Raw genomic sequence first — 24,131 nt, 5'->3', positions numbered from 1 at the left:
ATTATTTACATTATTTACAATCTGGGGTGTGGGAGGGGGTTTGGTTGTTATCATCAGTCATCAACAATTGAGAACAGTGTGGACTGTGACGCAACAGTTTGTTTACATGTAAAATCTTCCACTCCTTCTTTGTCTCATTTTGTCCACCAAAAGTTTCATGCTGTGCATGAATGCACAAAGGTGCTCTTTGTTGATGTTATTCACTTGTGTGGAGAGCTAATCAGGCATATTTGGTCACTGCATGACTGCACGCTAATCAATGCTAACATGCTATTTAGGCTAGCTGTATGTACATATTACATCATTATACCTCATTTGTTGGTATATTTGAGCTCATTTAATATCCTTTACTTTTATCCTCTTTGTATATAATTTAGTTTCGCATGTCTCATGGCACATTATCTGTATGTACTATTGGCTGCATTTCAGATAGTTGTTTGTGTGCCATGTTGTTCCAGACCACAGCAAACATTACCGAGCTTGCCAAAGATTGTAATAAATCTATTAAAAGAAGACAGCCTGGCGTTTTCTTTAACTTGGACACACACATGTTTACCTTTTGGCCATTAAAAGCCAGTAATTTCCAGGAGTTATCTCACCCTCTGATTTACTCATTGTTTCTAATGTTGTAAAAATGGGTAGAATAAATCTTAAATTTAAACATTTCTGTCAACGAAACTTGCTTCAGCCTGCGACACATAGTCATTTTGATAGTAGGCTATTATTGCTAATATAGACACTTACGTCATGTGTTACCTTCATTATAAGACTTACATACGGCTTTTCATTTTTTGAGGCTTCAGACAGATTATTTTTTTGTATTTTTGGTCCAATTTGGCTCTTTCAACGATTTGAGTTGCCGACCCCTGCTCTAGAGGAACTCTGAAGAAACGTTTACCCTTTCTGCGATTTGAACGGTTCGTACAGCCGAAAACCACACGAGCTTAGGGAATTTTCTCTTAGAGAAAGGCTAGATGGCGCCTCGTACCAATTGAAAACAGAGTTAGCTTAACAACTGCCAGTATTCATTGGGCGGAACGTGAGCCGGACGTGACGTCATTAACAGCACAGCAATAGATAAGTATAAACCGGAAATGATGGAGTTGGCTTGGCGGTTTGTTATGTGCATCCCATAATTGAGTCCGACAAGCAATAATAATTCAGCACATACCCTACCCGTATTACCGGTGGAACCAGTTGACGTGTGTCGTTGTTCCTGTCTTGGCTGCTACAGCAGATTGTTATTTTGATGTAGATTAGCTTCACAGACGTGTCGTATGTAACAATATTGAGTAGACGTCGAGTATTGGTCGGCTAACGGAACGTTGTCTGCATTGCATACACAAGATAGCCGACGCCAACGTCCAGGCTTCTTTTTTATCGAGCACACCAGGAGGAAAAAAAGAAGAGATGACGATAAAGAAAACAACGAAGTATTTTTATTCGTAGAATTGCCCTTCAGTGTCTTCTGTTACGGTATGTCTTTGTGTTTCTAATTCATTTCCGTGTTCCAAAATAGCAACAGCGTCCGGTTTAAAAGACGTAGCATATCAAGCTAGTTTTATAGCTTTCACTTTTCGGTTTTGATTGATTATTTTGCCTGGTCTAGCTAGGAAGGCTTCCAACTATGTTGTTGCAAAAAAATATAATCACATAGTCCACTCGAGCAATTATTACATGGTCACAGTTTGCAGGGGTCTACAACTGCACTGCATCAAAAACGAGAGCTCCATTATTCTTCCTCTAGTTTGGTTACATTTTCTACGCAAAATACAATTAATAACTCTTACTGTGGTGCAGTCTTTCAAGACATTAGCAGAGTTCCCGGAAGAAAATGTATTTAAAGTATTTTTTTTATAATGTCTTGAACCACTTGGCTGTACAAATAGAATACACGATCATATTGTAAAATGTTTTAATGTATGTCTCTAAAGATGTATAGTCTTCATAGCTAACTTCCTGATAAATGCAATAGTAAAAAGGTAGACCATAATTTGATTACCAATGGCAATCAGATGCTCAAAAGAAGCTTTCTCAAAGATGCTTTATAAGTTAAATACATCAGGATCCGAATCAGAATCAACATTATCCCTCCTTTGTATGGATATGATATTGTTAGATTACAAAATACTCCTGACACAACTTTTTAAAGCTTTGAATATTGGTCTATAACTATAATGATCTGATACGATATCAGCAGGAATCATATATTTTGTAGTGTGAAATGTTAAAGGTTTGATGAAATGAAGTAGTCAAACAGAACAATATGGAAAAACACTTTATTATCAACAATCTGGAATAAACGTATGCTGTCTTTTGGTTGCTTTGGAGTGGCGACAACTTGTGGCCACGATAATTCATTAAGTTCAACTCATGACACAGTAAGTTGAATAATGCGGACACATTTGTTACTGGATGTTTTCTAACACACTTCTGCCTTGGAGGCTTTGAATCTGTAAGTAATATGCAACCATGATTATTTGATACTTGTTTACATTGACAAATGTGCTGTTTTAGGTTGCAATATTGTTCATTTAAGGACACTTACTATGTATATCGTGTGCTATTGTGTGCTAAGTTGTTGTGTAGCTGCTAGCTCCTCGTAGCCTATAGCCTACCATGTTTACCATTTGTAAATTACTTGACTAGAATAGATGAAAATACCAACCTTGTGTATTTATTAGAGGACATTTAGATGTTGAATGTTGCACAAGTAGGACTGCTTGTATCGTAACTTATATTAGAGAATTTAGATGCAAGTTGATATAATCTGATACTTGCTCTTTTTTTGCTGATATCGTATCGATATAAATATCGGCTAGAGACATTCCTACTATCTATAACCAAATACACAACTTTAGAGTGGCTTCTCAGAGGTGAATCATGTTTTATTATTTCTAAAATAATATATTTTTGGAAAGTCTAAATGGTGTATACGAAAAAATGTAAATATATAAATACGAAAAAAATTAAATAAATAAATGACGATTTTCATGCATTGCATCAAGTTCTGGTTCTTTCTAGATCGTTCCTGTCGCGTAAATGAATTTCCTGCGTAATCGTGTGGTGGTTCTGGGTCTGGTGTTGCTGGCCACTGTCCTGCTGTACCTGCTGCTGCCGTCCATACGTCAGGGCATCATGGAGCCGTCCCCTGACGCACAAAGATCTGTCTTCTTGGCCACTTCTCCCCCTGCGCTTCCCAACCTCAATGTGTCAGTTCACACCGGACAGCTTCCTGGAGACCCGCCACTCTTCTTCCGAGAAGCTTTACCCCTGGACTCGGCTGGACGCCAGATACTGCCTAGGTAACTGGAACAACACGTTTGTAAACTTGGACGGATTGATACCTATTCTTGTGTCGCATTATCCTGAAGCGTGATGGCAATGTATCTCATTGCAGGTTACAAGTAGTACTTCTGCATGGGCAGGCTTTCACCTCTAAAACCTGGGAAGATCTTGGCACCATGGCCCTGCTCGCAAGTAATGGATATCATGCTTTAGCCATGGACCTGCCAGGTACAACTCACTAATAGAAGTAGTCAACTGGAACGTAGATTGATTAAAAAAAAGGACTAGAGCATGTGTATATATATATATATATATATATATATATATATATATATATGTATATATGTATATGTATATGTGTGTGTGTATATACTGTATGTGTGTACATGTATAGATATATGTATATGTACAGTGGGCAAAACGTATTTAGTCAGCCACCAATTGTGCAAGTTCTCCCACTTAAAGATATGAGAGGCCTGTAATTTTCATCATAGGTACACTTCAACTATGAGAGACAGAATGGGGGAAAATAATCCAGGAAATCACATTGCAGGATTTTTAAGTAATTAATTGAATTAAGTATTTGGACACTTACGAACAAGCAAGATTTCTGGCTTTCACAGACCTGTAACTTCTTTAAGAGGCTTCTCTGTTCTCCACTCGTTACCTGTAATAATGGCACCTGTTTGGCCTCGTTATCAGTATAAAAGACACTTGTCCACAACCTCAAACAGTCACACTCCAAACTCCACTTTGGCCAAGACCAAAGACCTGTCAAAGTACACCAGAAACAAATTTGTAGACCTGCACCAGGCTGGAAAGACTTAATCTGCAATAGGTAAGCAGCTTGGCGTGAAGAAATCAACTGTGGTAGCAATTATTAGAAAATGGAAGACATAGAAGACCACTGATAATCTCCTTCGATTTGGGGCTCCATGCAAGATCTCACCCCGTGGGGTCAAAATGATCAAAAGAACGGTGAGCAAAAACCCCAGAATCACACGGGGGGACCTAGTGAATGACCAGCAGAGAGCTGGGACCAAAGTAACCAAGGCTACCATCAGTAACACACTACACCGCTAGGGACTCAAATACTGCAGTGCCAGACGTGTCCCCCTGCTTAAGACAATACATGTCCAGTCCCGTCTGAAGTTTGCTAGAGAGCATTTGGATGATCCAGAAGAGTATTGGGATAATGTCATATGGTCAGATGAAACCAAAATGTAACTTTTTGGTAAAAACTCAACTTGTCGTGTTTGGAGGAGAAGGAATGCTGAGTTGCATCCAAAGAACACCATACCGACTGTGAAGCATGGGGGTGGATACGTCAAGTTTTGGGGCTGTTGTTCTGCAAAGGACGACCGATCCATGTAAAGGAAAGAATGAATGGGGCTATGTATCGTGAGATTTTGAGTGAAAACCTCCTTTCGTCAGCAAGGGCATCAAAGATGAAACGTGGCTGGGTCTTTCAGCATGACAATGATCCCAAACTCACCGCCCGGGCAACGAAGGAGTGGCTTTGTAAGAAGCATTTAAAGGTCCTGGAGGGGCCTAGCGAGTCTCCAGATCTCAACCCCATAGAAAATCTTTGGAGGGAGTTGAAAGTATGTGTTTCCCAGCGACATCCCCAAAACATCACTGCTCCAGAGGAGATATTCATGGAGGAATCGGCCAAAATACCAGCAACAGTGTGTGAAAACCTTGTGAAGACTTACAGAAAAAGTTTGACCTCGTCATTGCCAGCAAAGGGTATATAACAAAGTCTTGAGATGAACTTTTGTTATTGATCAAATGACATTTTCCACTATAATTTGCAAATACATTCTTTAAAAATCACACAATGTGATTTTCTGGATTCTTTTTTTCCCATTCTGTCTCTCATAGTTGAGGTATACCTATGATGAAAATTACAAGCCTCTCTCATCTTTCTAAGTGGGAGAACTTGACTGACTAAATACTTTTTTGCCCCACTGTATAAATGTATATATGTATTTGTACATATGTATTGTATATGTACAAAACCCAAAACCAGTGAAGTTGGCACATTGTGTAATTTGTAAATAAAAACAGAATACAATGATTTGTAAACCCTATTCAACTTATATTCAATTGAATAGACTGCAAAGACAATATATTTAATGTTTGAACTGAGAAACATAATTTTTTTTGCAAATAATCATTAACTTAGAATTTAATGGCAGCCACACATTACAAAAAAGTTGGCACAGGGGTATTTTTACCACTGTGTTACATGGCCTTTCCTTTTAACAACACTCAGTAAACGTTTGGGAACTGAGGAGACCAATTTTTGAAGCTTTTCAGGTGAAATTCTTTCCCATTCTTGCTTGATGTACAGCTTAAGTTATTCAACTGTCCGGGGTCTCCGTTGTGGTATTTTAGGCTTCATAATGCGCCACACATTTTCAATGGGAAACACGTCTGGAATACAGGCAAGCCAGTCTCGTACCCGCACTCTTTTCCTATAAAGCCACGCTGTTGTAACACGTGGCTTGGCATTGTCTTCCTGAAATAAGCAGGGGTGTCCATGAAAACATTGCTTGGATGGCAACATATGTTGCTCCAAAACCTGTATGTACCTTTCAGCATTAATGGTGCCTTCACAGATGTGTAAGTTACCCATGCTTTGGGCACTAATACACCCCCATACCATCACAGATGCTGGCTTTTGAACTTTGCGCCTACAACAATCAGTGTGGTTCTTTTCCTCTTTGTTCTATGTCCTCAGTTTCCAAAAATAATTTGAAATGTGGACTAGTCAGACCACAGAACACTTTTACACTTTGCATCAGTCCATCTTAGATGAGCTCGGGCCCACCGAATCGGCGGCATTTCTGGGTGTTGTTGATAAATGGCTTTCGCTTTGCATAGTAGAGTTTTAACTGGCACTTACAGATGTAGCGACAGATTGTAGTTACTGACAGTGGTTTTCTGAAGTGTTCCTGAGCCCATGTGGTGATATCCTTTACACACTGATGTCGGTTTTTGATGCAGTACCGCCTGAGGGATCCAAGGTCACGGCATTTAATGTTACGTGCAGGGATTTCTCCAGATTATGGTGAAATTTTGTTCTTAAACTGTTCGACAATTTGCTCACGCATTTGTTCACAAAGTGGTGACCCTCGCCCCATCCTTGTTTGTGAATGACTAAGCATTTCATGGAAGCTGCTTTTATACCCAATCATGGCACCCACCTGTTCCCAATTAGCCTGTTCACGTGTGGGATGTTCCAAATAAGTGTTTGATGAGCATTCCTCAACTCTCTAAGTCTTTTCTGCCACTTGTGCCAGCTTTTTTGAAACATGTTACAGGCATCAAATTCCAAATGAGCTAATATTTGCAAAAAAATACGTTTTACAGTTCAAACGTTAAGTATCTTGTCTTTGACGTCTATTCAATTGAATATAGGTTGAAAAGGATGTGCAAATCATTGTATTCTGTTTTTATTTAACATTTACACAACGCGCCAACTTCACTGGTTTTGGGGTTTGTATATGTGTATATATGTGATATGTGTGTGTATATGTATATATATACAGTATGTTGATCAAGGAGGTGGTCTGGGAAGTAGCGGAGCAACGTTCATATATTCTCACCTCCTTGATCGACATCTTTTATATTTGAGCAAGTGCCCCTAAAATTTGCAACAAACACGGCGAAACACAAATTCCAAGGGTAAAAGAACATCCACATATTAGATATGATATCACTGTTCTGCAGAACGTTGCTTTAGAACTCTGTGCTGCTCCATAAACAAGCCCGCTCACTCTTCCCTACTCTGTTTGTGCCACGTCTGCATGAAGCAGAGCTTCGTGTGTCACTCAAAAGTGCAGATTCTAGCCATTGGAATCATTTCTATAGTTTGAAACTATCCAGCCGGCCGCATTGAAATGTAAATTATTTTGTATTATGCCCAGGTAGCCCAGTTAACTGCCTTTTTGATGCTGTTTTGCAAGACCCATGTCACGGTACTTAAAACTTGACACCTCATTGTCTCGTTCTGAGACAGGATCGATCGCTTCAGTCTTAATTTACCGGAAGTAAGTCTTACTTTTTGAAGCAGCGAATTTTTCAACACTGAATTTTTATACACAGTTTTTTTTTTTACTGAATGTTTATGCACTGAATTATAAAAGACTGATTTTTTTTTTCAATTAAATTGTCAGCATAATTTGAAAAAATTCAGTTTACAAAATTTAAATGCAAAAAATTAAGTTACACAAATTCAGTGTCAAAAAAGCTTTCGTGACACAAATTAAATTCCATAATACATTTATGCATATTTGTTATTTTTCTAATATCACATTATCTGAAGATGTTGTTTATTGATACAATGTATAAATGTTTATATTATTTTTTCATTAATATTTTTGTACAAAAATGCACTCTTGTTTTTTTACTTTATTATTACTATTATTATTACTATTTTTATTTATTTATTTTTACAAAAAAACAGTTGGTATCTCTTGAAATCTGTAAATATTTGTTGTAATTTATTAGAAATATAAACACTAAAAGAAAATTGTTTTTCCGAGATACTAAAACATTGAGTTTTTTGGAGATATTGAACACTGATACACATAATGTTCACTTAAGTGTAAACTAACAAAACCTTGCGTAATCTAAAAGTACCTGTATTTGCTTAACAAGTGGGCCCTCTAGTGGTGTAATATCAGTTGAAATGATTTAACATGTATTTCTTTCCGTACAAATAAAAAAATCCTTATGTTGCTTGCCTTTAATATCTTGACATAACAGGTTTTGGCAAGTCTCCCGTCTCGGAGGCTATAAAAAATGACCAGAACCGAGTGGACCTGCTCTCCAGGTTCATGGAATCTCTGGGCGTGAGGTCAGCGGTGCTGGTGAGTCCCTCCATGAGCGGACATTACTCCATCCCTTTTCTCATGAAGAACAGCGCACAGCTGCGTGGCTTCGTTCCCATCGCGCCTGTTGGTACGCGCAGTTACACACCACAGGAGTACCAGAATATTCAGGTAAGGAAATTATGACTACGTTTACCTGCCTTTTATGATGATTGACGTTGTCAGAGAAGTGTTACGTAACAAATGTTTATTATTGCAGCTGGTGCTTGTGTGTATAAATGAGGTCATTTAACGTATGAATTTGTTTTTTTTTAATGTCCTCACTCATTAGTCCCGAATGACAAAAAAAACATGTGTAGTGAAAATACGTTAAGTATTCATATTTTTTCCAGCTACTTCAGCCTGGAACATACTCATTAAATAATAATTATATTCAGTTGTTTTGGGGTTTTTTTACATGACCTTTTTTAACCCTACAACCCAGGCCAGTTGTTTTTTTATAATACATTTTTTAAAATATAAACAAAAATAATATTTTCATAAAATACAATGCAAGCAGCCCATATTGATATTCCTTGGACTTATCCTTTATTCTACTTCTATCTTATTCTGCCGCACTTAATGCGAGACGAACCAGCCCATGAACCCCTACATATCTAATATCACCGGAAATGTCTCGGTTGCGTCGGGAGTGGTATTTATAGTTGGGAACATTTTGTGTTATCATGGCAACGCTATTACGGAAACAAATTGCTATGGGCCCATTGAATTGGTACCCCACTTTTTATAATGACGTTTTTTGTCAGCAGAACGTTCAAAACAGCAAGATTACCTTCTCTTGTAGCTCAGCCATACTTTCACATAGCTCGGTGCTTAACGTCTCATTTTGTTCACACACTTGTTTACTTTCACCCTGGATAAAAATATTTTACGGCCAATGCTTAGTTTTGGCTGGATGGCCATCGGAAGAAGCCGAGCGCCATCAGGGTTCCCTCATTAAAACTAATGGCGTACACTTTAGCTTCCGAGAGGGGAGAGTGTGAAAACATGCTTTTTTGCAAACATTCTGTCCTCACGTCCACATCTTTCATCCCAGTGTCATGTGTTTTGGTGAAAACGTAGACACACATGTCCTCTCTCACAAAATGTCACTTATATGGAGGTCATGTGTCCCATTTAGCTTCTGTTGGCCCTTAAAGCCAAAAATGTCAGGAAAATCTCTTATTGACTCCAATGTAAATGTCTGCTCTCAAAAACACAAAAATTCACATTTTCTAACTCGCTCAAACTCAGCCATGTTTCCAGTTATTGGTAATATAACAACACCGGAATGTTCCACAAAGCCTTGAGATGCTCCAGTGTTTCTGAAAAGTCAATATCACAAAGTGTTTGGCCACAATCAGACTTTGTTCGGCATTAACCTTATTCAGAAAAGGGTGTGTCATAGTTAAAATGGTGGCAGGTGCATCTACCCGGTAATTACATGAAGTCCTTTGAAGTCACATTTCAGCCGCTCCCCTCCGTTGTCGGAGTCTGGTATTTGTACAGTGGTGTAACTAAAAGTTCAATGGGAATACAATGTAGACAGACAACAGGGCCACCCCATGTAGAAAAATCATAGTTTTTTCAATATGCGGTAGTGTCGAGCAAACTTGTGAGAACGTTAGCATGCTAACGTATGCTGCGTGTTTAACTAATTTTGTATGTTTAAACCTAATCAGTCATGGATTTTGCCACTTGATGCTTTCGACCAACTGTGCTAAGAGTTAAGGTGCATTAACTGTTAGCGTACTTGTGTGAACATTAGCATGCTAACGTTTTTTTGAGAGTTTCTCTTGGCAGGCTAACGTTTTATGCTCGCTTTTTTTGCTACTTTCTATATTTACACCAACATATACTGCATTTTGTTATTTCTTCTTTCCTAGTCATGAGCTAGCATTATAATGTTTGCATGCTAAAATTAGCATGCCAACTTTTTCACTTAATTTTACACTCTTTCTCTAATTCCACAAGTCATATGACTTGGTGTATGACACATGCTAGCTGTTTGCATGCTAATGTTAGCATGCCACCATGCTAACAATGACATGCTAAATGGTAGAAGCAATCAGAATGTACAACTCAAAGGGACAGCGATTGGACATGTTGACAACTTTTGTTACCTGGGTAGTACTGATGGGGATGGGATGTCTTGATAGCATATGTAACTCTCGAAGTATATCAAGTAATACCTAAGCAAAATGTATAGGAGCAGCATAAGGTCAGTTTTGCTATTCAGTGCAGAAACTTGGAAAATAGATAATGTTTTACGCATGGACAGTAGCAGACACACAAAGACAGTTATGCAATGGACACCGCAAGGACAGAGAAAGAGAGGAATACCAAAGGGTACATGGAGAAGAACAGTAGACCATTAAATGAAACTAATCAACCATAGAGGGAACAGCCTATGGAGCCTTGCCCAGAACAGAGGGAACTGACGTTCAGCTGTGGATGCACTATGCACTGCAAAGTGTGAAGAGGATTAATAAGTAAGTAAATAAGTTAAATCTTGCATAACTAATAAGATAAAAAGTAAAGTACGAATGACATCAATAACATTAATAGATATTCGTTAAAAGCCAAATCAAAAAAGTGGGTCTTAAGCCTGCTCTTAAAAACATTAAAGCTGTTCCATAGACGGGGGCCAAAATAGTGGAAAGACGCCGTCTCGTGACTTTGGGTCCTGACTTTTAGAATAATTAGGAGATGAGAGCCGGAGGGTCTCAGGGTAAAAGCAAATCTGAAAGATAAGAAGGCCCAATACCATAAAAACATTTATAAACCATAAGATGAACCTTGAACTTGATCCTGAAACACAAGGGGAGCCAATGCAGAGATTTAAAAACTGATGTAATGTGGACCCCCTTCTGGTCTTCATGAGGACATGTGCCGCTGAATTTTAGAGTAGTTGTAAAGGTGCAATAACCTTTTTAGGGAGACCAGAAAGCAGGGCGTTACAATCTTTACGACTTGTAATAAAAGCATGCATTAGCGTCTCTGTGTTGCCCTGAGAGAGAATTGGGCAAACTCTGGCTATAGTCTTAAAATGATGAAAAAATATTTTTGTGATATTTTTTGTATGAGGTATAAAATTAAGGTCAGATTAAAAAACGACATCCAGATTTTTCACATTTTAGTGATGGAGTTAAAGTAAATGCTTGTAGTTTCGATATGTGTCTCTCGGGGCCTCAGGACCAATGACTAAAACTTCAGTCTTGTCCTGGTTAAGTTGTAAAAAGTTATCTGTCATCCAGGACTTAATATCTAAAATGCAATTAAAAGGAGTATCAATTGATCTTGTGTCATCAGGAGGCATGGAAATGTACAACTGTGTGTCATCAGCTTAACTGTGGAAATTAATTCCATGTCTCCTGATGCCAGAGCCAAGTGGAATCATGTAAATATTAAAAAGAATAGGACCTAAAATCAATCCTTGAGGCACACCACATGTGAGTTAATGGGTCTTTGAAAGATAGGAAGTGAACCATTTGTGAACAGTAGTTTCAGTTTCAGTGTATTTAAAGAATGAGGTGATCTATTGTACCAAAGGCAGCACTAAGATCCAGTAGAACCAAGACTGACTGTTTTTGAGAGTCAGCACTCAAACTGAAATCCTGCACGATCTTTAAAAGGGCTGTCTCTGTACTGTGGTTAACCCCAATCCAAACTGAAACTTCTCTAAAATATTGCATTTATTGAAAAAATCTAATAGTTTTTCTGAAATGTTACTTACAAATGGTAAGTTTGATACAGGTCTGTAATTACTAAAATTGTCAGCATCTAAATTGCTCTTTTTTTTAGCAGGGGGAAAGACCCCCAACTGAAGCGAGGAATTTAAGATGTCTAAAATCTCCTCTCTCAAAGACCCATAAAATATTCAAAAAAATGCAGTAGGAATTGAATATAAAAGACATGTGGTGATATTCATTGTAGAAAAAACCCTGTCAAGCATCTCAGCATTAACCAGGACAAAACTGTCCAACGTTTTCTCAGGTAAAAAAAAACCACTCCGTTGGATTAAAAGCAGTTTGAGAAGATAAAATGTACCAACCGATGGTGTTTATTTTTTCTCTGAAGTGGTCTGCAAACTGCTCATGAAGTGAGTCTGTAGGTGTGCAAGATATATTATTAAAATCAAGGTTAAACAAATGATTAATCGTTGCAAAAATGACTCTGGGGTTATTCTTAATGTTTGCAGTGTTGTATATTTTTTGCTGTTTAAGTAATATTTCATAGTTAGTCATCAGTTTATTCTTTCTCCATTTCCTCTTTGCTATCATGTAAATTATTTTTAGTTTTTTGATTCCCTCATCATTTCTCCATTTAGGTATTGGTTTTAAAATGAAATTTCTTGATTTTAGAGTACCAACGGCAATGCTGGATTTGAGGTTTGGATTAAAGTTGTCAACAATAAAATCACAGGGTGCAGGTAAAACTATTGGAAGACAGTTATTAAAAACTCCAATAAAATGTGCAACCAGTTCAGAAGTTAGATAGCGCTTCATCACAGCTCGCACTGAGGTCTCTATCTGAATAAAAGCTGTGATATTAAAAACACACAGCAGTGGTCAGACACAGTCAAGTCGACAACAGAGGACACACTTGTGGGCAGACCATAAGTAATGACCAAATCCAGAGTGTGAGTTGGCTGTGTGAAATGTTGGGTAAAATCCATAAAATCTAACATACTTATAAATTCCCTTGAAACAGGGCCTAAAACATTATTGGTGTGTAAGTTAAAAATCTCCAGCTAAAATGATCATAGTATATGTTGAATGAATGAAAAACTCAGAAAAATCATTCATAAAAGCAGGGGGTGGGGTGCTAAAAACAATTGCATGATATTCAAAAGTGGTATATTGATCAAATGAAGTCTGTTTTGATGTTATGTAATGTGTGGCTATTGATGCTGTCCCATCTCCCTTCCTATCACTTCTGACTGAAAAAGCAAAGTTAGAATTGGATTGAGAGGCCTTAGTTAGAACAACTGGTGCATTCGTACCCAGCCATACCTCAGTTAAAAGCAAGCAGTCTAGTTTGTGGTCTAAAATCATCCATCCATCCATCCATTTTCTACCGCTTGTCACTTTCGGGGTCACGGGGGTGCTGGAGCCTATCTCAGCTGCATTCAAGCGGAAGGCAGGGTACACCCTGGACAAGTCGCCACCTCATCGCAGGGCCAACACAGATAGACAGACAACATTCACACTCACATTCACACACTAGGGCCAATTTAATGTTGCCAATCAACCTATCCCCAGGTGCATGTCTTTGGAAGTGGGAGGAAGCCAGAATACCTAGAGGGAACCCACGCAGTCACGGGAGAACATGCAAACTCCACACAATCCAATCCAATCCACTTTATTTACATAGCACATTTAAACAACAACATGTTTCCAAAGTGCTGCACAACAATATTAAAAACAATATTAAAATATTATCCTTAGCTCCACCAATGACTGAATAAAAACAAAAAATAAATACATATAAAACCAATATAAATACAATATAAAATAAATATGATTAAAAACGATTTTAAAGGGTAAAACCAATTAAAACAGTGAATAGAAATCAACATTTTAAAAACACAGAGGACAACAGAGGACCACACAACTCACGTAGTGTTAAAAGCCAGAGAATAAAAGTGGGTCTTAAGACGAGACTTATAACACTCCACTGTGGGAGCAGTTCGAACATGGAGGGGCAGAGTGTTCCAGAACTTAGGGGCGACTACAGAGAAGGCCCCGTCTCCCCTGGTTTTAAGTCTGGTCTTGGGCACTACACAGAAAGATCCCGAGCCCAGGATTGAACTCAGGACCTTCGTATTGTGAGGCACACGCACTAACCTCTGTTTCACTGTGCTGCCCGGTCTGAAATCAAAACATTAATAATAAAAGACATACTGACCAGAGAACATATTTAAAAGTGCCATGTTAATAGTGATCTGTGTATTTGTGACTGTAACTAATAGTGATGTTTTGTGGTTTAAGGTTATTGATATTTACAGTGTTGTGTGAATGTGAACTGTATCATTCTCTGCTAGTGATGATGGTGGGGAATTAATGAATTGTGTGGAAACATGAGGTCCATGTCCAGAATTATGTATATTGCTGTTAAAAAAATAAAACCTTAGGGGCTAGGACCAGGGGGACATAAGGATACAGACTTATCATTTCACTAGCAAGGCATCCTTGCAGAAAGCAGTAAATTGTATAAATTTTTGTCTGGTGGACAAATTACAAATTGAAGGCAAATAGTTAGAATTGCAACGTTAACATAAAGGATTGCGTTATTTATGTAATATGATGAAATAGGACATTTTTTGGCGTTGTTATTTTGTGTAGCTTTGCCATTTTAGGCACATTTAATGAACAAATGTCGGTTTTACAATGTATTAAAACAGAATATTCTCTGGCAAATTTCACCTATATTCTGCCGAAATGCCTTGTAAAAACCTAAATGTCACAATTATCATTTCCCATACCAAAGACTATAAAAATGAGACCCATTACCTCCCTGCTTGGCACTCAGTATCAAGGGTTGGAATTGGGGGTTAAATCACCAAAAAATTATTCCCGGGCCCGGCCACCGCTTCTGCTCACTGCTCCCTGCTCCCCTCACCTCCCAGGGGGTGATCAAGGGTGATGGGTCAAATGCAGAGAATAATTTCGCCACACCTCGTGTGTGTGTGACAATCATTGGTACTTAAAAAATAAAATAATAATAATAATAATTCTGATGTTGCAATATGTTTTTTTTTTTTTTTATTAGACGCCGACACTCATCGTGTTTGGGGCCCTGGACACTAATCTGGGCGCCCAGTCTCACAAGAACCTGGCCCAGCTCCCACATTACTCCGTGCTCAAGCTGGACGAAGCTCGTCACGCGTGCTACATGGATAAACCGCGAGCGTTTCACCAAGGACTCATCGACTTCCTCAGCAAGCTTAAGTGAGACAGAAAGAAAATATGATGGTTTTTTTCTGCCTGGTCGGCTTGTTAGAATGAATACAAAGTACCAGTAGAGTGAAAAAACAAGTTGCCTCTAATTTTAAGCTATAATCATAAATATCTGATTTATGACACTAAAAGACTTACAAAGTTTGCGAGTAAATAGATATGATCAAAAGAGTATCAATCTCATGGAGATTCCCAAGCCATTTTGAGAGTTAGTGAGCTATACCGACTCAGTGGCCTAGTGGTTAGAGTGTCCGCCCTGAGATCGGTAGGTTGTGGGTTCAAACCCCGGCCGAGTCATACCAAAGACTATAAAAATGGGACCCATTACCTCCCTGCTTGTCACTCAGCATCAAGGGTTGGAATTGGGGGTTAAATCACCAAAAATGATTCCCGGGCGCGGCCACCGCTGCTGCCCACTGCTCCCCTCACCTCCCAGGGGGTGATCAAGGGTGATGGGTCAAATGCAGAGAATAATTTCGCCACACCTAGTGTGTGTGTGACAATCATTGGTACTTTAACTTTAACTTTAACTTTAGCCAGTCACGTGATCCGTGACGTAGCGGTGGAAACCACAGATCCCTTCCCCATCAACAACAATACTGATCAAGCAGGCTCTGTGAGAACCAACAACAATTATTTTGGGAGAAATGACGATCCAGAACCTTATACTTTTGAGCCCGAACACAAGAAGGATGAGCAAAAAGGTTTAAAAGCCGAGTGCTAAACTGATGCAGCTTTATTGAAACACTATAGTATCAGCTAGTATTGCTAGGTGCTAAACATAAAAACTAACCATAATAAAACAAACACTTACTGTACAATTTCCACTCTCGCTTGGATGCCGACCGACAGGACGCTCACATAATCTTCTTTTTATGAAGTTTTAACCGCAATTCTTACGAAGGGTTAAAAAAAAAAAGTTGCCGCAACTACGCCTTTTTAGACATCTTGGGGGATATCAAATTAAACCAGTCCCTCGGTCCGTCACCACATTTGTCTACTATCAGGTGAGAGATGCATTGATTATAATCTAGAATTAACTTTCAGCATGTTTGAGACAATGCAAAAGCAGCTGCCGGCTTAGTGTATCAACAATAGCAGCGTAAGCTAGCATTAACTCACTGCTAACAATTCCCCGCTAAAATAGGCCGTCTGTGTTAGCGCTTATAACAATATCACTCATATTTGTTTAATATCCTGGTCATGACATGTAAATGGAATATTGTTGGTGGTTTCTGGATGTTTTTAGAGGGTATAATGGGTGTTGTTGACTCAATTGTTGGCTATTTATTCAAGATTTTGAGTGCAAAAAAAAAAAACCCAACCATATATGTTCTTGTCTTGCATAAGGATTGTGAATGATAAACAGCACATCTATCTCCAATTTGTGTGTGTCTCCAGTATGACTGATCTGATAACATGGTCAGAGTGCAGAAGCGTTACTCCAGTGACGAAGGATCTACAGAAATTGCCAAAGACATTCAGAGCATATATTCAAAATGGCCGTCTGAAATTGGGGCATTTTGTGATGTTTCGACCGTATTTTCACATACTTTGCAGATTGTAAATACAATTGGCTATGGTTTAATGGGTACAAAGAAACACAATTAAGCATATAAAGTCAACTTGTTTTTCCACTCTACTGGTACTTTAAAGATTCCCACCTCATTTGTATTTATTCATATCCATCATATGTGCAATAAGCCTCCACTTGTAAAGTCGGGTAAGGGTTATTTCATGCTTCTTTGCATGCAAAAACAAACAAAAAAAGCATTACATTTTGTGTCAGTGTTGCCTTTTTGTAGGTGGGCGGGGGGGTAAATATGCAAATGTAGCAGCAGCAGTAGATGCATGTGTGTGTTTGGGAAAGCTTCCGGTCATTTCTCATTCCAGCTCAAAAAAAAAAAAGCTCACTCTCTTCAACAAGGGAGGAAAGTATTGTCAACATTTGAAAGCAAAACCTGTTTATTTATATGATAATAAAGTATATACCGTAAGTCTAATATATTTGCATGGGGTCTAGATTTATTTGAAAGTGGGTTACTGCTGGTCATGAAGATGGTGTTTAATAATTTAACAATGTTTGCTTACAGGTGTGGTTTTTTGTTTTATGAGAGACTATGTTGACCTTTGCAGCGGAAATGGCGGCACTCCTTTTTATGCAGGGCCCAAAGGCAGGGTAGTTGTTAAAAGCCTGGCCTGATGAATAATTTACAGGTTATTTTTTTTCTAATTACCCTTGTTATTCTGGTGCTGTCCGAACAAAGATTTTTACAGGAGGAGCGATGAATGCAGTACTGTGTCCAGCCTGGATGTACATATATATAAATATATTGCGTATTTAATGTTAATTGTGAATTGAAACAATAAAAAAAAAATTTTCTTTATGTAGAATAAGGGGTTTCAAACTTGTTTCCATTGAGGGCCGCATCGCAGTTATGGCTGCCCTCAGAGGGTCTTGTAATAGTAAATAATATATGAATATAAATATATATAATACATTTTTAAATCATATAAATTAACTAAATATTTAATAATTATTACCAAACATTTTTTGTGTATTTTTTTTAACATAGACTTTTTTACAGTAAAAAACTGGCAGATCAGTTGCCAAAATATTATCGTACAATTTGTTGGTTTTTATAGCATAAAAGTGGTATCCGGTTTTTTTTACTTGCTTGAAATGTATGATATCATATTTGTTGCATTATTAGATACAGTAATTTTAAATATATACACTTGCATGCAGTACATGCATTTTTTTTCTGTCAAAATGGAAAGGACGATTACATTTAGGAAGAGAAGAAAAAGTACTTGATTGACAAATATAATTTTTTAGCTTTCGTGAGTCGTATAAAGGGATGTGGCCGGCCAGATCTGGCCCCCGGGCCCTTAGGTATCCACTTGTGATGTAAATATTTAGATAAATTGTTATTTTGCCTTTAAAGATCGATACTTCCTTTTTAGCCCATTTCAAAAACATACACACTAAGTTGTTAGTGGGTGAATTTAAGTGATATTAGTTAATACTCGTAATAAGTATTCAAATATTTTTAGTACATTTCTATGGTACAATTTTTATTTATGTAATAGTTCAATACGCAAATACAGCATTAACTGTAAATTAACGTTCAATCGTACAATTTTATTTTGAAGGATTTACAACCGTACATACAACTTTCTCTTCACAACATACCCGACGTTACGGTAAAGTGTGTTGAAACGACTGCGGGGTGATTTGTAAAATAAAAGGACAATTGTAAAAACGTGTACTGTGCTACTATATGTTGACCAATTCCGAATTTTATTTTGAAACCCGCTTGTTTTTACCGTAATGTTGCAATACACTGTGACGACAGCGCTCTCTCGACCAGTGTAGTCACAGATCAACGACCACCCTGAGACAGCTTGACGTCGGCGGTGGTTGACAGGCAGTCAGACTGAGACAACCCGGTGAGTGTTTGTTTTGAAATAAGAATTAAAAAAAAAACTTTTAAAGAACGTAGGGTCGTTAAACTCGGCCCACTTTATCCAGTGGTTACCACAGCTAGCTAGTGGCTTTAGCTTTGTACCTGCGTCTTCCATATTGTGTGCGTTGCCATCAGGTGATTTCAACATGCTACCTGACAAAGAGGACGCAGGTGTCGGAGGTGGTCCAACGTCACCCGACGTTGAGGACCCTTCCGTGGGCTTGTTCAGAGAGTACCTCCGGCTCAGGACGGTTCACCCACAGCCAGACTACGGTGAGGTAAACACACAAGTAAGGAGAAGGGTATGTACAGTATGCATGTCACACGTGTAAGCTATGCATTCAAGGAATGCAATTATGAGTTATGACAGGGTTGTTAAATGATCAATATTGCAATGTATTCTTGGCCCTGCGTCAAAATCAGTGTTCAATCTGTTCGAGGATGCACTTTGAAATTCTTTGCAACACTAAAATTAATCCAACGTAGGTCGCTGCACACCAACAAACAGTTAGACAGGATTGTGGTTTATTTGTGGTGAGTAAATTTGACGTCCTCGTCTAATTTGCATGGATTTTTTTTGCTTTTAGCACAAATCATGAAAAGCAAAAACAAGTATATTCAGATTAGGGATGGGCGATGGGGCCTAAAAATCTATATTCTGATATACACTATATTGCCAAAAGTGATTGGCCACCCATCCAAATGATGAGAATCAGGTGTACTAATCACTTGGCCCGGCCACAGGTATATAAAATCAAGCACTTAGGCATGGAGGCTGTTTCTACAAACATTTGTGAAAGAATGGGCCGCGCTCAGGAGCTCAGTGATTTCAATCCAATCCACTTTATTTATATAGCACATTTAAACAACAAAAATGTTGTTTAAAGTGCTGCACAAAAAAAAATTAAAAACAAGATTCAAATACTAGTGATGGGTTAATGAGGCGTCATGAAGCGTTTCGACACATTGCAAAACTGTATTGAGACTGTGTCACTAAATACTGACATCTGCTGGACATTAAAAATCCCTACAGGCAACCTATGGACCGACTCAACTGACTGATTTTATGACCTAGTACAGGGGTCCATCCATCCATCCATTTTCTACCGCTTATTCCCTTTGGGGTCGCGGGGGGCGCTGGAGCCTATCTCAGCTACAATCGGGCGGAAGGCGGGGTACACCCTGGACAAGTCGCCATCTCATCGCAGGGCCAACACAGATAGACAGACAACATTCACACTCACATTCACACACTAGGGCCAATTTAGTGTTGCCAATCAACTTATCCCCAGGTGCATGTCTTTGGAGGTGGGAGGAAGCCGGAGTACCCGGAGGGAACCCACGCAGTCACGGGGAGAACATGCAAACTCCACACAGAAAGATCCCGAGCCCGGGATTGAACCCAAGACTACTCAGGACCTTCGTATTGTGAGGCAGATGCACTAACCCCTCTGCCACCGTGAAGCCCTAGTACAGGGGTCCTCAAGTACAAATCTTGAAGGTCCACAAATGTTTTTTTGAAACAGGCTGGGTCCGTTTATTATCGGTCAAGCTTATATAGTAGCAGGAGGTAGGTAGTAGTTTAACATTTTCTTAAAATTAACAAAAATAAAATAAATATCCAATAAAATACATGAAAGATTTTCTTTGAAACAAAAATAAATAACTTAAATAAAGCTTTCAGTTTTAACAAAAAATAAATACTTTTAAACACAACCCTCCTATCCCTGGTAAACAAATTACCTCAACAGATCTCATTCATGTGCAAATATAACTATTGTACAGTGCATCCCCATTGTGTAAAACACAGCTGCTCAATGTGAGAATTGGGCTCTTGGGGTTGAAACCAAGACTTTGAACTTTGGCACAAAACATTTGATGATCATTGCCACTGAATAAATCCAGGCCAGTGTCATTAAGTACACTTCTCTGAAATCATGAGAAGTGTACTCATGATTTCAGAGTACACTTCTCCAAGACTTGCACAAAGGACAGACTGGTGGATTATGCAGTGATAAGATATCAGGACAGGGTGGTGTTCTCTCAGACGCGGAACCAGTCCCTTCTCTCTCCCCAACATGGCTGGAGCTCCATCAGTAGCAATGGACACAACTTTCTTCAGATCTATCCCTTTTTCATTCAGCATTTCTGATATTGCTTTATAGATATATTCTCCCCTTGTTTGTCCACTGAGGTTTGCCAGGCTCAAAACATCTTCAATAAACTCCCCCTTTTCCTCATCATAATACCTCACAAACACCAACAACTGAGCATTTTGTCAGTGGTGTCAGTGGACTTATCCACTGCTAGGGATATGCACTCTGCGTTTTTTTTTTTATCATCACAAAGCTGCTTGGACAAATCACCAACCAGTATTTCAGTATGTCTGGCTGTGGCATCAGAGAGTGGGATTTGATTTATTTTAGCTGTCATTTCCTCCTTTTCTTTGCCTTCAAACATGGCACCCATCACTTCAGTCAAGCATTATTTAATTATTTCTGCATCAGAGAATGACTTCTTGTGTTTACCCAAAACCCATGTTGCTATTTGTTGTGTCATAGATTTAACAAAAATCTTGCTTGATGTTTCATATGACTTTTTCAGCCTCGTGATTTCTTTTTTTCTTAGCTCTGAATCATGAGGAAATGTCTCTTCAAATTCGCGGTGCTCTTTCAGATAGTGACGTTTCAGATTTTCACTTTTCACCAGAGCAACAGTACAGTTGCATATTAGACACATTGGTCTGGTACTTGCAGTAGGTAGGATGAAACATATTGCTCTGTCCATTCTTCCTTGAAAAGTCGGTTTTCCCTGTCCACCTTTCTTTTACCAGCCTGAGCCAACTTGGAGCATGCCATTGTGATTTGATTCACATTCAGTGACTGACGAGTGAACAGTTAGCGAAGTAGTGATACGAGACAACTGTGTGCCTGCAGCGAAAGGTTCCATACACTGTGCACATGTGTATGACCCAGGTGGTAACAGCCTATCAGCGCGTCGTTGTGATAGAGATGACAACCCATACCCCGGAATCAGCCAATCAGAGTGGCGTTCTCTCGCTCTTACTCCGTCTCTCTCTCTTTCTCTCTATGAGAGAGAGAGGGAGAGAGAGAGACGGAGTGAGTGAGACACGGAGAAGTGTAAAAGAAACGTGGAGATATTTGACTAAAAACAACAAAGAACGTTGACTTGCGCTAGCGATAACTCAAAGATAAATACAATTATATTTTTTTATAATAATTATAATTATAATAATTAAAAAAAAAATATATATATATATATATATATTTTTTTTTTTACTATAATTCGTGCTAGGTCCGGACGGACACGTCGCTGGGTCCGGACATGGACCGCGGTCCGCCTGTTGAGGATCACTGACCTAGTGTATACAATAATATAAACCAAGTCATTGTATTTCATTTAGGATTATTTCATATCTTCATTTAAATAAAAATATCTTTTTTATCTTTTTTAGAAACAGTCAATAAATAATGTGAACATGTATCATAACATGGAAATCTAAGAGAATGTGTTGTGAATGAGGATGCTTGTGGACTGGGAATTAAAAAAAAATTTTTTTACACATTTTTATTAAAAAAACCCAGTTTTTCCAACGTATTAAATTTTAGACGATTTCTCTTCTTAGTTATTATTTCTCCGGCTGTAGAAAAGACCCGCTCGCAGGGCACAGAGGAAGCGTCAGTGCCACACAGTTCGCATATCGGTCACCGAAAGCTTTTGATCGGTCACGTGACTTTCTAAAAGCGGTACGCGCACCGACATGGGGTTTTGCTCTATGAGCTCGACGCATGCGCCGATGCATCAGTGTTGCCGGACCCATCACTATCAAATACTATCCTTAGCTCCACCAATGACTGAATAAAAACAAAATAAATAAATATAAAACCAATATAAAAATAATGATTATAAACTATTTTAAAGGGTGAAACCAATTAAAACAAGAAATAGAAATAAAACATTTAAAAACACAGAGGACCACACAACTTACGTAGTGTTAAAAGCCGGAGAATAAAAGTGGATGTTAAGACGAGACTTAAAACACTCCACTGTGGGAGCAGTTCGAACATGGAGGGGCAGAGTGTTACAGAGCTTAGGGCCGACCACAGAGAAGGCCCTGTCTCCACTAGTTTTAAGTCTCGTCTTGGACATCACGAGCTGGAGCTGGCTCTCGGACCTCAGAGCGCGCGCAGGAGTGTAAATTTGGATGAGGTCCGAGATATAATCAGGTGCCAGTCCATGTAAAGCTTTAAAAGCAAACAGCAAGGTTTTAAAATCAAGTCTAAAATGAACAGGGAGCCAGTGCAAAGTCTCAAGAATTGGGGTTATATGCTCGCGTTTCCTGGCCCCTGATAAAAGTCGTGCTGCCGCGTTCTGGACTAACTGCAACCGGGAGAGAGCTTTTTGGCTAATGCCAGCATAAAGTGCATTGCAGTAGTCCAGGCAACTTGAAATAAAAGCTTGCTTAAAAGTTGGTTAAAAGATAAAAATGGTTTTACTTTTGCTAAAAGACGAAGATGATAAAAACACGATTTTAAAACGGCATTGACTTGTTTGTCAAGTTTAAAATCACTGAGCCCCATTCAGCAACCGTTCTTAAAAACAAATTTTATTCTTAGGCCCACTTACGAAGTTTTTAAGGAGATTTTTGTATTCACCAATGTTTTCTTAGCTGGGATTTGTTCGTAGGTAAGAACAAAATCTATGAGTGCTCCAGAGCACTCTTAGGGTGGCCTATGTGTTCTTAAGTGTGTCAAGTTCCCTTACTTCTATTGTCTAATGTTAAATTAATATCATATGTATCTATGTATGTATGTATGTATGTGAGTGAGTGAGTGGGAGATCAGACAGACATATAGCAAAATGAGCAATATATAGACATTTCAAAATACCGTGTGCGTGCACACACACACAATCATCAATTACCGGGGCGTTGATTTAGTGATTGGTGACTCTTTAAAAGACTCAACTCGCACAATGGCAATCCTTTTGCTGCTACTGCAAGATGCCGCAGATCGTTCCCTGGGAGGGAGCGCATATTTAACGACCATGTAGACTTATTTTGCGAGAAGTGACGAATATTTATTTGAACGCATTAGGCAACCGAGAGCTGTTCCTCCTTTCTTAAACTTACGTTTTGACATTATGTATTTCCCCCGCGGGATAATACGAATTTCTCTTCTGTAATCTGTTTGTGTTTTCTCCGTGTGTTTGATGTTCGGCTTTACAAAAAGAGGGCACACTGCCAGAAATCAAGCTGCTGTTGATGATGTCCCTTACAGAAAAGTCAATAGAGTCCTAGACCTCTTGAAAAAAGCGAGGGGGGCACTGGATCTGTGGGACAGGACGAGGGTTTTAGTTTGTCAACTATTCCTGTAAGCTCAGGCATTGACACAGGCTCAAACTGACAAAACACAGCTGAGCACTGAGTGCCCACATTGAAACTCAATGGAGGAGGAGATAGATTTGCCCGAATAAAAGCAACCTTGTCATTAAAAAAGGAGAGACATTTT

At 38.7% G+C, this 24,131-nt stretch overlaps 2 protein-coding genes across 2 annotated transcripts in view; both read left to right on the top strand.

Moving 5' to 3' along the window:
• The first annotated feature begins 1,157 nt into the window (after positions 1-1,157).
• abhd14a (abhydrolase domain containing 14A) lies at positions 1,158-17,547 on the top strand. Its single transcript, XM_061932713.2, has 5 exons — positions 1,158-1,476; positions 3,025-3,305; positions 3,401-3,516; positions 8,065-8,300; positions 14,943-17,547. Exons 2-5 carry the CDS (start codon positions 3,043-3,045, stop codon positions 15,123-15,125), a joined length of 798 nt encoding a protein of 265 aa, XP_061788697.1. The 5' UTR covers positions 1,158-1,476; positions 3,025-3,042; the 3' UTR covers positions 15,126-17,547.
• Positions 17,548-18,353: 806 nt separating this feature from the next.
• LOC133578350 (aminoacylase-1-like) overlaps positions 18,354-24,131 on the top strand; it is a 28,946-nt gene continuing 23,168 nt past the window's right edge. The window contains exons 1-2 of the mRNA XM_061932712.2: positions 18,354-18,583; positions 18,736-18,873. Of these exons, the coding sequence (XP_061788696.1) occupies positions 18,747-18,873 (127 nt within the window). The 5' untranslated portion in view covers positions 18,354-18,583; positions 18,736-18,746. The remainder of the gene's footprint in view (positions 18,584-18,735; positions 18,874-24,131) is intronic.

The sequence above is a fragment of the Nerophis lumbriciformis genome, linkage group LG38 (assembly GCF_033978685.3).
Source record: "Nerophis lumbriciformis linkage group LG38, RoL_Nlum_v2.1, whole genome shotgun sequence".
In the NCBI taxonomy this organism is placed as follows: domain Eukaryota; kingdom Metazoa; phylum Chordata; class Actinopteri; order Syngnathiformes; family Syngnathidae; genus Nerophis; species Nerophis lumbriciformis.
The sequence above is the reverse complement of the archived record's forward strand: the minus strand, read 5'-3'. Positions and strand labels throughout refer to the sequence as shown.